Here is a 15,335-nt window from a genome sequence, read left to right as displayed (position 1 = left end):
CATGAGGGTCCTGATGTTCCAGGTCCCGAACTTCATACTGACGGAGTGGAAGGTGCCTGTGCGTGAGTTCTGTTAACGTGGGGGGCCGCTGCACACCAGCAACAACACGGGCTGAGCTTGGTCCAGTGGCACGGGGGTTCAAGACAACTGGAGACCAGGCACAGCTCGATAAGCCTAACTGCCTACGGCGAAGTGTTGGCCACAAGCTCGACGCCGGGTAGTGCCATTGATGGTAGATGGCCCGAGGCTCGGTTGGGGGGCAGACTTCCTAAGTTATTTTAAAAGATTAAAAGTTGATAAAAGTTCCCAATTTATTTCAAAAGTTTCTAAGAGATGTTAAAACATTTTAAGAAGTTTCTAGGTGTTGTTAAAAAATCTAAGATGTAAATCAATAATAGAGTATAAAAGTTTCCCCAATTTAAAAGTTTTCTAAAAGTTATTAAAAGTCAAAGATGTAAGTTAATAATAGATGTTTAAAAATATTTTGGTTGGGAGTCAAAAATGTAAGTTTTAAAAATTCTCCCAGATTGTTTAATAAGTTTAAAAGTTGGCTAAAAGTTTAAAAATTAATTAAAAGTTGGTTGGGAGTGTGAGACAACGCCACGGTCCCTTCAGCCGGTTCAGCGCCGGCCCCACGTCCTCGAGTCCCTTTGGCAGGTCATCCCTGTTGTGTTCCTAACACAGGTGAGGCTGCACACAGAGAGGTTAAAGTAACAGTGACCTCAGTCTTTAATAAGACACTCCAGAGTGAGGAACAGGCCTTAGGGGCCGGCTTATATACAGTGCTCCCAAGGGATGCCGGGATCCCGTGGGACTTCAGGGGATGCGCTCCCTGGTGGCGGAACATGGGAGTGCATGCTTTACAGATACACAACATCACTCCCCCCCAAAGTCAAAGTGAAAACTATTTACAAGGTGAGGCGGTCGGGAGCCTTTCTTTCCCTGGTGGACCGCCTCGGTACAAATGTCTGTTCTGGTGTGTTGGCTGTGCCCTCGCTGGGCTGGCGTGTTGTTGGCCCTGCAGGGCTGCTGGGTGAGCCTGGCCTTGCTGGGCTGTTCGACGTGATGGGTTTGATTTCCTGGTCCGGCGTGGTGTCGTTGGTCCTTTGGGTGTGTGTTGTGGGCTCGAAAAAGGTGGTGTCTGCTATGGGTTGTTCAGGGCAGTCTGTGAACCGCAGCCTCGTTTGGTCCAGGTGCTTTCTGCAAATTTGTCCATTGTCTAGTTCTACTACAAACACCCTACTCCCTTCTTTAGCTATCACCGTGCCCGCGATCCACTTGGGACCATGTCCATAGGTTAGCACATACACAGGGTCATTCAGATCAATTTCCCGTGACACAGTGGTGCGACCATCGTTTACATTTTGTTGCTGCCGCCTGCTCTCTACCTGATCATGCAGGTTGGGGTGAACCAGCGAGAGTCTGGTTTTAAGTGTCCTTTTCATGAGTAGCTCAGCCGGGGGCACCCCTGTGAGTGAGTGGGGTCTCGTGCGGTAGTTGAGCAGTACTCGGGACAGGCGGGTTTGGAGTGAGCCTTCTGTGACTCGTTTAAGGCTCTGTTTGATAGTTTGTACTGCCCGCTCTGCCTGCCCATTGGAGGCTGGTTTAAACGGGACCGAGGTGACATGTTTGATCCCATTGTGGGTCATGAATTCTTTAAATTCGGCACTGGTGAAACATGGCCCGTTGTCACTGACCAGTATGTCAGGCAGGCCGTGGGTGACAAACATGGCCCTCAGGCTTTCAATGGTGGCGGTGGCGGTGCTTCCCGACATTATTTCACATTCAATCCATTTTGAAAAAGCAACCACCACCACCAGGAACATTTTACCGAGAAACGGGCCCGCATAGTCGACATGGATCCTCGACCATGGTCTGGAGGGCCAGGACCACAAACTTAGTGGTGCCTCTCTGGGCGCGTTGCTCAACTGAGCACACACGCTGCATTGCCAGGTACTGATGCATTTTCTTTACCCCGAACACACATGCTAATGCCTCTTTCTCAATCATGCTGTAGGCCCTCTCGGCCTTAGACAAGCTCCTGGAGGCATAGGCGACAGGTTGCAACTTCCCCGCAACGTTAGCTTGTTGTAATACACACCCGACTCCGTACGATGACGCATCACATGCTAGCACAAGTCTTTTACACGGGTTATACAATACAAGCAGCTTGTTGGACCATAAAATGTTTCTAGCTTTCTCAAAAGCAATTACTTGTTTTTTTTCCCCATACTATCCGTTCTCACCTTTGCGCAATAACATATGTAGGGGCTCTAAAAGGGTGCTTAACCCCAGTAGGAAGTTGCCAAAATAGTTGAGGAGTCCCAGGAACGACCGCAGCTCCGTGACGTTCTGTGGCCTGGACACGTTGCAGATCGGGCTGGCCCACTCGCTGAATTCCACTGGGGAGATGATGCCCTCGCGTTGCAGCCTGTCCAGCTCGATTTCCACCCTCTCCCTCATCATGTGAGGTACCGCTCGCTCCTTGTGGTGAATGGGTCATGCCTCTGGGACCAAGTGAATCCGCACCTTCGCCCCGGAAAAGTTTCCAATGCCTGGCTCAAAAAGGGAAGGAAATTTGTTTAGAACCTGGGTACATGAGGCCTCATCGACATGTGATAGTGCTCGGATGTCATCCCAATTCCAGCGGATTTTGCCCAGCCAGCTCCTTCCAAGCAGTGTGGGGCCATCGCCCGGGACAATCCAGAGTGGCAGTTCGTGCACCGTGCCCTCGTAGGTGGCCTTGACCATGGCACTGCCCAGGACAGTGATAAGCTCTTTGGTGTACGTTCTCAGTTTCGTGTGGATGGGGCTCAGGGCTGGTCTGAATGCCTTGTTGCACCACAGTCTCTCAAACATCTTTTTACTCATGATGGATTGGCTAGCGCCAGTGTCCAGTTCCATGGCTACGGGTTAGCCATTCAATTTTACGTTTAGTATTATAGGTGGACATTTCGTCAAAATGTATGCACCCCGTGTACTTCAGCATCTGCCTCCTCTCTCTGAGGCTCGAAATTGCTTTGATCCACCATGGACCATCTTCCTCTGCCACGTGGTGGTTAGCAGGTTTTGCAGAGCTTGCAGCTCGTCTGCAAACTCCTTGGAGGTGCCCCATTGTTCCACAGCTCTTGCAAACATACCCTTTGAAGCGGCATGAATAGGCTGAATGGAAGCCTCCATAACGCCAACAAGGTGTGAATTGCCTTGCATTCATCCTTTGTTGCGGACTCTCTCTCAGTCATCTAGGTCACCTGAGGCCTGCTGGCAGTTGCAGACTCGTGGTTTCTGCCCTGTACATTTCTGCTCGCAATCACAGTTCCAGTTAATTTATGAACATTGTTAGCACTTGTGTGCTGAGAGATTTGTTTGGTGTTATCACTGGTGGACATAAATGCCTGTGCTATCGCAATGGCCTTACTGAGGGTCGGTGTCCCTACAGTCAAAAGTTTTCGTAGGATGGTCTCGTGGCCAATGCCCAGTACAAAAAAGTCTCTGAGCATTTGCTCCAGGTAGCCATTAAACTCACATTGTCCTGCAAGTCGCCTTAGCTCGGCGACATAGCTCGCCACTTCCTGACCTTCAGATCGCTGGCACATGTAGAACCGATATCTCGCCATCAGCACGGTCTCCCTCGGGTTAAGATGCTCCCGAACCTGTGTACACAGCTCCTCATATGATTTATAGAAGATTCTTCATGAGGCTGTAGGTCGTTGCCCCGCTGCAGGAATGTTTCTATAGCAGGAATGGGGTACTGAAGTTGCATGTTCAGCCATGAACTCATTGAATGGTGGTGCAGGCTCGAAGGGACGAATGGCCTACTCCTGCACCTATTTTCTATGTTTCTAGACCGTGAGGAGGACTGCTCTCCTTTTTGCAGTGCTTCCTTCTCCGTCGAGCTTGTTGGCTACAAAGTACTGGTCTAACCGTTCGACATAGGCTTCCCAGTCCTCACCCTCCGAGAACTTCTCCAGGATGCTGCATCTTTGCGTTGGATTCGTGTACTCATCGTCAGTTGTTGTGTTCCTAACACAGATGAGACTGCTCACAGGGAGGTTAAAATAGCAGTGACCTCAGTCTTTATGAAGACACTCCAGAGTGAGCAATAGTCCTCAGGGGCCGGCTTATATACAGCGCTCCCAAGGAATGCTGGGATCCCTTGGGACTTAAGGGGATGCACACCCTGGTGGCGGAACATGGGAGTGCATGCTTTAAAGATACACAACAGTCCCGGAGTCCCCTTGGCCGGCCAGACCACCTCCGGAACTGGGGCAGAGACCCTTTGGGGAGAACCCTCTGCAGAATTTGAGGGCCTGCCTTCCTCAAGCAGAACTCAAACTTTGTTCCCTGCCTCCAGAGGCAATGCAGCAAATGTAGGCAGCCAGCTTGCCGCTTGTTTCATTGGGACCTCGTGCTGGCCGCGTCTGTCCCCGGCCGAAGGAACTCTGCACCGGCCTGGACCAGCTGCTGGGGTTGGGCCGCGTCTCTGGTCGGTATCCCGCTGGGGGTGGGGGGCGGACCGGCTAGGGGGTGCTGGTGTTGGTGGTCTGGGCGCGGCTGGTGTCCCTGGAGCTCCGCTGGGCTGGAGCCCCTGCTCTCCCGGCGCCTCCACTGGGCTGGAGCCCCCGCTGTCTCTGCAGGTACAGCACGGGGTTAGATACAGAGTAAAGCTCCCTCTACACTGTCCCATCAAACACTCCCAGTGCAGGTACAGCACGGGGTTAGATACAGAGTAAAGCTCCCTCTACACTGTCCCATCAAACACTCCCAGGGCAGGTACAGGGGGTTAGATACAGAGTAAAGCTCCCTCTACACTGTCCCATCAAACACTCCCAGGGCAGGTACAGGGGGTTAGATACAGAGTAAAGCTCCCTCTACACTGTCCCATCAAACACTCCCAGGGCAGGTACAGGGGGTTAGATACAGAGTAAAGCTCCCTCTACACTGTCCCATCAAACACTCCCAGGGCAGGTACAGGGGGTTAGATACAGAGTAAAGCTCCCTCTACACTGTCCCATCAAACACTCCCAGGGCAGGTACAGCACGGGGTTAGATACAGAGTAAAGCTCCCTCTACACTGTCCCATCAAACACTCCCAGGGCAGGTACAGGGGGTTAGATACAGAGTAAAGCTCCCTCTACACTGTCCCATCAAACACTCCCGGGGCAGGTACAGCACAGGGTTAGATACAGAGTAAAACTCCCTCTACACTGTCCCATCAAACACTCCCGGGGCAGGTACAGCACGGGGTTAGATACAGAGTAAAGCTCCCTCCACACTGTCCCATCAAACACTCTCATTAAGGTTTAGATGTCGGGTAAATGGTTTATGAGAAGATACAAATGCTGATGATGACCTTCCTGTTGATCTCTTTTTATTTTGCTGATTGTTTTTGGGCTCGCATGTTGGATAATGTGGAGGCAGGAACCTCCCGAGGAATCATAGAAACATAGAAACATAGAAAATAGGTGCAGGAGTAGGCCATTCGGCCCTTCGAGCCTGCACCGCCATTCAATGAGTTCATGGATGAACAAGAAACTTCAGTACCCCATTTCTGCTTTTTTTTAAATTATAGACCAGTTAGCTTGACAACGGTGGTGGGGAAGGTGTTGGAATCGATTATGAAGGACGAAATTGCAGCGCATTTGGAAAGTGGTGACAGGATTGGATCATGTCAGCATGGATTTATGAAAGGGAAATCTTGCTTGACGAATCTTCTGGAATTTTTTGAGGATGTAATTAGCAGAGTGGACAAGGGAGAACCAGTGGATGTCGTGTATTTGGACTTTCAGAAGGCTTTTGACAAGGTCCCACACAAGAGATTGGTGTGCAAAGTCAAAGCACATGGTATTGGGGGTAATGTACTGACGTGGATAGAGAACTGGTTGGCAGACAGGAAGCAGAGAGTCGGGATAAGCGGGTCCTTTTCAGAATGGCAGGCAGTGACTAGTGGAGTGCTGCAGGGCTCAGTGCTGGGACCCCAGCTATTTACAATATATATTTACGATTTGGATGAAGGAATAGATTGTAATATCTCCAAGTTTGCAGATGACACTAAACTGGGTGGGGCTGTGAGCTGTGAGGAGGACGCTAAGAGGCTGCAGGGTGACTTGGAGAGGTTAGGTGAGTGGGCAAATGATGGTAGATGAAGTATAATGTGGATAAATGTGGGGTTATCCATTTTGGGGGCAAAAACACGAAAGCAGAATATTATCTGAATGGCGGCAGATTAGGAAAAGGGGAGTTGCAACGAGACCTGGGTGTCATGGTACATCAGTCACTGAAAGTGGGCATGCAGGTACAGCAGGCGGTGAAGAAGGCAAATGGTATCAAAACATAGAAAATAGGTGCAGGAGTAGGCCATTCGGCCCTTCGAGCCTACACCGCCATTCAATGAGTTCATGGCTGAACATGCAAATTCAGTCCCCCATTCCTGCTTTCTCGCCATATCCCTTGATGCCCCGACTAGTAAGGACTACATGTTTTTGAATATATTTAGTGAATTGGCCTCAACAACTTTCTGTGGTAGAGAATTCCACAAGTTCACCACTCTCTGGGTGAAGAAGGTTCTCCTCATCTCGGTCCTAAATGGCTTACCCCTTATCCTTCTGGACTTCCCCAACATTGGGCACATTCTTCCTGCATCTAACCTGTCTAAACCCGTCAGAATTTTAAACGTTTCTATGAGATCCCCTCTCATTCTTCTGAACTCCAGTGAATACAAGCCCAGTTGATCCAGTCTTTCTTGATATGTCAGTCCCGCCATCCCAGGAATCAGTCTGGTGAACCTTCGCTGCACTCCCTTAATAGCAAGAATGTCCTTCCTCAAGTTAGGAGACCAAAACTGTACACAATACTCCAGGTGTGGCCTCACCAAGGCCCTGTACAACTGTAGAAACACCTCCCTGCCCCTGTACTCAAATCCCCTCGCTATGAAGGCCAACATGCCATTTGCTTTCTTAACCGCCTGCTGTACCTGCATGCCAACCTTCAATGACTGATGTACCATGACACCCAGGTCTCGTTGCACCTCCCCTTTTCCTAATCTGTCACCATGCAGATAATAGTCTGTCTCTCTGTTTTTACCACCAAAGTGGATAACCTCACTTTTATCCACATTATACTTTATCTGCCATGCATTTGCCCACTCACCTAACCTATCCAAGTCACTCTGCAGCCTCATAGCATCCTCCTCGCAGCTCACACTGCCACCCAACTTAGTGTCATTCGCAAATTTGGAGATACTACATTTAATCCCCTCATCTAAATCATTAATGTACAATGTAAACAGCTGGGGCCCAAGCACAGAACCTTGCGGTACCCCACTAGTCAGTGCCTGCCATTCTGAAAAGTACCCATTTACTCCTACTCTTTGCTTCCTGTCTGACAACCAGTTCTCAATCCACGTCAGCACACTACCCCAAATCCCATGTGCTTTAACTTTGCACATTAATCTCTTGTGTGGGACCTTGTCGAAAGCCTTCTGAAAGTCCAAATACACCACATCAACTGGTTCTCCCTTGTCCACTCTACTGGAAACATCCTCAAAAAATTCCAGAAGATTTGTCAAGCATGATTTCCCTTTCACAAATCCATGCTGACTTGGACCTATCATGTCACTTCTTTCCAAATGCGCTGCTATGACATTCTTAATAATTGATTCCATCATTTTATCCACGACCGATGTCAAGCTGACCGGTCTATAATTCCCTGTTTACTCTCTCCCTCCTTTTTTAAAAAGTGGGGTTACATTGGCTACCCTCCACTCCATAGGAACTGATCCAGAGTCTATGGAATGTTGGAAAATGACTGTCAATGCATCCACTATTTCCAAGGCCACCTGCTTAAGTACTCTGGGATGCAGTCCATCAGGCCCTGAGGATTTATCGGCCTTCAATCCCATCATTTCCCCAACACAATTTCCCGACTAATAAGGATTTCCCTCAGTTCCTCCTCCTTACTAGACCCTCTGACCCCTTTTATATCCGGAAGGTTGTTTGTGTCCTCCTTAGTGAATACCGAACCAAAGTACTTGTTCAATTGGTCCGCCATTTCTTTGTTCCCCGTTATGACTTCCCCTGATTCTGACTGCAGGGGACCTACGTTTGTCTTTCCTAACCCTTTTCTCTTTACATATCTATCGAAGCTTTTGCAATCCGTCTTAATGTTCCCTGCAAGCTTCCTCTCGTACTCTATTTTCCCTGCCGTAATCAAACTCTTTGTCCTCCTCTGCTGAGTTCTAAATTTCTCCCAGTCCCCAGGTTCACTGCTATTTCTGGCCAATTTGTATGCCACTTCCTTGGCTTTAATACTATTCCTGATTTCCCTTGATAGCCACGGTTGAGCCACCTTCTCTTTTTTATTTTTACGCCAGACAGGGATGTACAATTGTTGTAGTTCATCCATGCGGTCTCTAAATGTCTGCCATTGCCCATCCACTGTCAACCCCTTAAGTATCATTCGGCAATCTATCCTAGCCAATTCACGCCTCATACCTTCAAAGTTACCCTTCTTTAAGTTCTGGACCATGGTCTCTGAATTAACTGTTTCATTCTCCATCCGAATGTAGAATTCCACCATATTATGGTCACTCTTCCCCAAGAGGCCTCGCACAACGTGATTGCTAATTAATCCTCTCTCATTACACAACACCCAGTCTAAGATGGCCTCCCCCCTAGTTGGTTCCTTGACATATTGATCTGGAAAGCCATCCCTTATGCACTCCAGGAAATCCTCCTCCACCGTATTGCTTCCAGTTTGGTTAGCCCAATCTATATGCATGTTAAAGTCACCCATGATAACTGCTGCACCCTTATTGCATGCACCCCTAATTTCCTGTTTGATGCCCTCCCCAACATCACTACTACTGTTTGGAGGCCTTCATAGCTAGGGGATTTGAGTACAGGGGCAGGGAGGTCTTACTGCAGTTGTACAGGGCCTTAGTGAGGCCTCACCTGGAATATTGTGTTCAGTTTTGGTCTAGTCTGAGGAAAGTCGTTCTTGCTATTGAGGGAGTGCAGCGAAGGTTCACCAGACTGATTTCAAGGATGGCTGGGCTGACATATGAGGAGAGACTGGATCAACTGGGCCTTTATTCACTGGAGTTTAGAAGGATGAGAGGGGATCTCATAGAAACATGTAAGATTCTGACGGGACTGGACAGGTTAGATGCGGGATGAATGTTGCCGATGTTGGGGAAGTCCAGAACCAGGGGACATAGTCTTAGGATCAGGGGTAGGCCATTTAGGACTGAGATGAGGAGAAACTTCTTCACTCAGAGAGTTGTTGACCTGTGGAATTCCCTACCGCAGAGAGTTGTTGATGCCAGTTCACTGGATATATTCAAGATGGAGTTAGATATGGCTCTTACGGTGAAGGGGGTCAAGGGGTATGGAGTGAAAGCAGGAAAGGGATACTGAAGGAATGATCAGCCATGATCTTATTGAATGGTGGTGCAGGGTCGATGGGCCGTTTGGCCTACTCCTGAACCTATTTTTCTATGTTTCTATATTGCTCAATACCTCATGTGTAACATCTGTGCCAACCATTTCATACTTAGGTGATGTACAAGAACGCATATAATGAGCCAGCGAAGAACACTGAGCACGAAAAGCCAGTGGCCATCAGATTGATGAAGGAATGCAGGAAGACCAATGTACAAGGAATGTCATCAGGAGCATTGGCACCACATGGCGTTTCACAAAGTAGCAGTAATCTACGAGAGAGCCAAGAACCAATTCTGGAAATATTTATTGAGTCTGATGGCTCCAGGTCAGTTCTCGGTCAACTGGCGCAATCTGAACATGACATGCAAATGTTCCGAGATGAAGCAAAGAATGTAAGATTGGTGTGCAACTTGGAGCAAGTGCCCAACAGCTCAGTGCAGCCAATGGAGAGAGGCAATGTTGGCGCTCACAGGTCTCAGGAATTTGTGACCACCTTGTCTGCAGGTGAGAAGAGAGAGATTGAACTGAATGTAGAAACTGAGCAGCAATCTCAAACAGAGAAACTCAGCAGGGATCTAAAGGAGAAAGACAATGTCATTGAGGAACTCAACAGTCTTCTTAAAGAGAAAGAGAAGATCCATGGGGAGGAGTCCTTCAAACTTCAGCAAGAGATCTCAAACCTGAAGGAGATACAGAAGAAATGTGAAGAACAGGCGAATAGGGTTGGCGAGCTGGAGGACAGTAATAAATTCTTGAATGAAACCGTTGAGGAAATGGATAGTGCCCTTGATGGGCTGAAACAGGCAATGGTCAAAAAGGATCGCGAGAATATGTTGCTGAAAAAGGAGCAGGTGGAGAAGATGGCTGCGGCCCAACAAGTCCACAAGGGCGAGTTGGAAAAACTGAGGTTTGAGCTCGGAGAACATCCAAAAGAATGCAATGAAATGAAATGGGAGGCTGATCAAAGGCTGAAGAACGTGATGGAGGAACTAAAACACAAAGAGTCAATCGTGGCTGGTGTGCAGAGTGAGATAGAGCTGGCGACAGGCAAGCAATTGGCCGAGATGGAAAAGCTGCAGTCCAAGCTGCAGTGCCTGGAGTCTCTCAACAATTCACTGCAAGACAGGCACAAGGAGAGCCAGCAGAAGGTCAAAGATTTAGAAATGTCTCTCATTTCACTTCAGTCAGAGGTCAGCAGACTCCAGGCTTCGGAGAAACAGCTGCTTCAACAGAGCGGTGATGCCATCCTCTCTCCTGGTGGAAAAGAATTAAAGCTGAGGGAGGACCACAGGAATCTTGAAGAAAACCTGAGGAAGGTCCAAAGGCAGAATGATTTGGCCAATCAAAAGCTGGAGAGGTGTCAACTGGAAAGGGATGAACTCACACCGGGAAGGACTATGTGCTCGGATTCTCCGGCTACTTTGAAGCAGGAGTACCAGCAGGCCCAGGTGAAGATTTCTGACCTTAGTCAACAGCTGGCGAAATACAAAGCACAAGAGTTGACTTCCAAAAGCCCTGTTGATGAAAACACAAACACTGTTGCAAAGAAAGGGCAAGATCTAAAGGTCTTGAAGGACAAACTTGAAGAAATTACTCAGAAATTGGAGACATCAAATGCAGAGAAGTCAGAAACTGAACGGAAACTAGAGGAAACTGTTGCCCAACTCCATACGTTAACAGCAAAGCAGTCACCTACAGAATTGAAAGACCAATATGAGATTCCTGCAGAGGAGGCGAAGACTAAGCTGGCAACATCTGAGGGGGACCAGGCAGAAATGGCCAAGCTACAAACTGAAGACGCAGAACTGCAATGTCGTTTGCAAGAGGTCTCCGAGGAGAACGAATCCACTCAGAAGAAGCTGATGTCTGTGCTTTCTGCTCTGGAGGAGTCTACTCGGGAGGTTGCCAGAGTCATGAAACAAATGGAAGAGCTGGAGAACAGATGTGGGCCAGAGGTCCAAAGAATGAAGGAGAAAGTTGAGACTATTGAAGCTGAGAGGGAAACATTGGAGCAACAGAAGAAAGACCTGAAGAAGAAGGTTTCTACCCTGGATGAGGACCTTCTGCAATTGAAGGAGAGTGCTGCCAAACTGGAGCTAGGCAATGCCAAGGCGCAAGCTAAGATGGAGAGGGCACAGGCCGAGGTGGAGCAGTTACATGCACAGATGGTACAGCTGACCTCCGAGAAGGTTGCATTGGAGCAAAATGTTGTGAGGATGGGACAGTGGCAATGGGGCGATGAAGCCTGCGAACTGGAAAGTGCGAGGGAAGAGACGGAAGGAGCCCGAGGACAACTGTCCACGCTCACAAAGGAGAATGAAGAACTTCAGGCTGAGCTGCAGGCCGCGTGGGAGCGAGTGAGCTCACTGCAGCAATTGATGGCGAGGGCGAGCTCAGACTTCGAGGAAGGAATGGCCAGGAAAACTGTTGAACGTGAGAGGCTAACAGAGGTACAAAGTCCAGCTCTGAATGGCTGCGTAAAACACTAACATTTTTCTGTTTTTCTGCTTGGTGCGTGATGACCACGTACTGTGAAATATATTGAGCAGCAGGGACTGCAGTAGAGCCAAACACAGAAGCCATTTTGCACAAAGTATGAACACACAAATAGCAGGCAGCTAGGTTAGAATCACAGAATGATACAGCATAGAAGAAGGCTATTCGGCCCATCGTGCCTGTGCCAGCTCTTTGAAAGAGCTATCCAATTAGTCCCAGTCCCCCGCTCTTTTCCCAAAGCCCTGCAAATTTTTCCTTCTCAAGTATTTATCCATTTGAAAATTACTATTGAATCTGCTCCCACCGCCCTTTCTGGCAGCGCGTTCCCGATCACAACAACTCGCTGCATAAAACAAATTCTCCTCATCTTCCCCTCTGGTTCTTTTGCCAATTGCCTTAAATCTGTGCCCTGTGGTGGAAGGGGTATCAGTGGGAGAGCACGTGAGTGCCAGTGACCATAATTCAGTCAGATTCAAGGTAGTTATGTATAAGGACAGGGATAGACCACGAATAAAAGTCCCAAATTGGGGAAAAGCTAATTTTGCTAAGTTGAGGCATGATTTGGCCACAGTGGACTGGAAACAGCTACTTGTGGGTAAATCAGTGTTGGAACAGTGGGAGGCATGCAAGGAGGAGATCCGGAGGGCTCAGGCCAAACATGTGTCCTTAAAGAAAAAGGGTGGGGATAATAATTCTACAGCCACCTGGAGGATAAAGAAAAAAAGGAAAGCTTATGTCATGTACCAACAGCTAAATGCTGTAGAATCTCTGGAGGAATATAGAAAGTTCAAAGGTGAAATTAAAAAGCACATTAGGAATGCTAAGAGAGAGCATGAAAAATTCTTGGCAAGTAAAATCAAGGAAAAACAAAAGATGTTTTTTAAATATATTAAGAGCAAGTGGATAACTAAAGAAAGGGTAGGGGCTATTAGAGATTATGAGGATAATCTTTGTGTGGAGGGGGAAGATAAGAACATAAGAAATAGGAGCAGGAGCAGGCCATACGGCCCCTCGAGCCTGCTCCGCCATTCAATAAGATCATGGCTGATCCGATCATGGACTCAGCTCCACTTCCCCGCCCACTCCCCATAACCCTTCTCCCCTTATCGTTTAAGAAACTGTCTATTTCTGTCTTAAATATATTCAATGACCCAGCCTCCACAGCTCTCTGAGGCAGCGAATTCCACAGATTTACAACCCTCTGAGAGAAGAAATTTCTCCTCATCTCTGTTTTAAATGGGCGGCCCCTTATTCTAAGATCATGCCCCCTAGTTCTAGTCTCCCACATCAGTGGAAACATCCTCTCTGCATCCACCTTGTCGAGCCCCCCTCATAATCTAAAACGTTTTGATAAGATCACCTCTCATTCTTCTGAATTCCAATGAGTAGAGGCCCAACCTGCTCAACCTTTCTTCTTAAGTCAACCCCCTCATCCCCGGAATCAACCGAGTGAACCTTCTCTGAACTGCCTCCAAAGCAAGTATATCCTTTCATAAATATGGAAACCAAAACTGCACGCAGTATTCCAGGTGTGGCCTCACCAATACCCTGTATAGCTGTAGCAAGACTTCTCTGCTTTTATACGCCATCCCCTTTGCAATAACATAGAAACATAGAAATTAGGTGTAGGAGTAGGCCATTCGGCCCTTCGAGCCTGCACCACCATTCAATAAGATCATTCAACCTCAGTACTCCTTTCCTGCTTTCTTTCCATACCCCTTGACCCCTTTGGCCGTGAAGGCCACATCTAACTCACTTTTGAACTGGCTTCAATAACTTTCTGTGGTAGAGAATTCCACAGGTTAACCACTCTCTGAGTGAAGAAGTTTCTCCTCATCTTGATCCTAAATGGCTTACCCCTTATTCTTGGACTGTGGCCCCTGGTTCTGGAACTCCCCATCAACAGGAACATTCTTCCTGTCTCTAACCTGTCCAGTCCCGTCAGAATTTTATATGTTTCGATGAGATCCCCTCTCATTCTTCTAAACTCCATTCGATACAAGCCCAGTCGATCCAGTCTCTCCTTACATGTCAGTCCTGTCATCCCGGGAATCAGTCTGGTGAACCTTCGCTGCACTCCCTCAATAGCAAGAATGTCCTTCCTCAGATTAGGAGACCAAAACTGAACACAATATTCCAGGTGAGGCCTCACCAAGACCCTGTATAAAGGCAGTAAGACCTCCCGGCTCCTATACTCAAATCCTCTAGCTATGAAGGCCAACATGCCATTTGCCTTTTTCCCTGCCTGCTGTACCTGCATGCCAACCTTCAATGACTGATGACACCCAGGTCTCATTGCACCTCCCCTTTTTCTAATCTGTCACTATTCAGATAATATTCTGTCTTCCTGTTTTTGCCCACTCACCTAACCTGTCCAAGTCACCCTGCAGCCTCTTAGCATCCTCCTCACAGCTCACACCGCCACCCAGCTTAGTGTCAACTGCAAACTTGGAGATATTACATTCAATTCCTTCATCTAAATTATTGATGAATATTGTAAATAGCTGGGGTCCCAGCAGTGAACCCTGCAGCACTCTACGGGTCACTGCCTGCCATTCTGAAAAGGATCCGTTTATTCCGACTCTCTGCCAATCAGTTCTCTATCCGTGTCAATACATTATCCCCAATACCATGCGCTTTAATTTTTCTGATCTCTTGTGTGGGACCTTGTCAAAAGCCTTTTAAAAGTCCAAATACACCACATCCACTGGTTCTCCCTTGTCAACTCTACTAGTTACATCCTCAAAAAATTCTAGAAGATTTGTCAAGCATGATTTCCCTTTCATAAATCCATGCTGACTTGGACCGATCCTGTCACTGCTTTCCAAATGCGCTGCTATTTCATCTTTAATAATTGATTCCAACATTTTCCCCACTACTGATGTCAGGCTAACTGGTCTATAATTCCTTGTTTCTCTCTCTAGACTCTTTCTATCCAGAGTCAATAGAATGTTGGAAAATGATCACCAATGCATCCACTATTTCTAGGGCCACTTCCTTAAGTACTCTGGGATGCAGCCTATTAGCCCTGGGGACTTATCGGCCTTCAATCCCATCAATTTCCCGAACGCAATTTCCTGACTAAGAAGGATTTCCTTCAGTTCCTCCTTTTCGCTAGACCCTCGAACCCCCAGTATTTCCGGAAGGTTAATTGTGTCTTCCTTAGTGAAGACAGATCCAAAGTATTTGTTCAATTGGTCTGCCATTTCTTTGTTCCCCATTATAAATTCACTTGATTCTGACTGCAAAGGACCTAATTTGGTCTTCACTAATCTTTTTCTCTTCACATATCTATAGAAGCTTTTGCAGTCAGTTTTTATGTTCCCAGCAAGCTTCCTCTCATACTCTATTTTCCCCCTCCTAATTAAACCCTTTGCCCTCCTCTGCTGAATTCTA

General features: G+C 47.7%; 1 protein-coding gene across 1 annotated transcript in view; it reads left to right on the top strand.

Moving 5' to 3' along the window:
• The window catches only part of LOC139256635 (FYVE and coiled-coil domain-containing protein 1-like), a 175,339-nt gene that overhangs the window by 128,457 nt on the left and 31,547 nt on the right, over window positions 1-15,335 (top strand). The window contains exon 8 of the mRNA XM_070874278.1: window positions 9,557-11,893. Within this exon, the coding sequence (XP_070730379.1) occupies window positions 9,557-11,893 (2,337 nt within the window). The remainder of the gene's footprint in view (window positions 1-9,556; window positions 11,894-15,335) is intronic.

This window comes from Pristiophorus japonicus, chromosome 3 (genome assembly GCF_044704955.1).
Source record: "Pristiophorus japonicus isolate sPriJap1 chromosome 3, sPriJap1.hap1, whole genome shotgun sequence".
NCBI lineage: Eukaryota > Metazoa > Chordata > Chondrichthyes > Pristiophoridae > Pristiophorus > Pristiophorus japonicus.
This window is presented reverse-complemented; position numbering and strand designations above follow the sequence as displayed.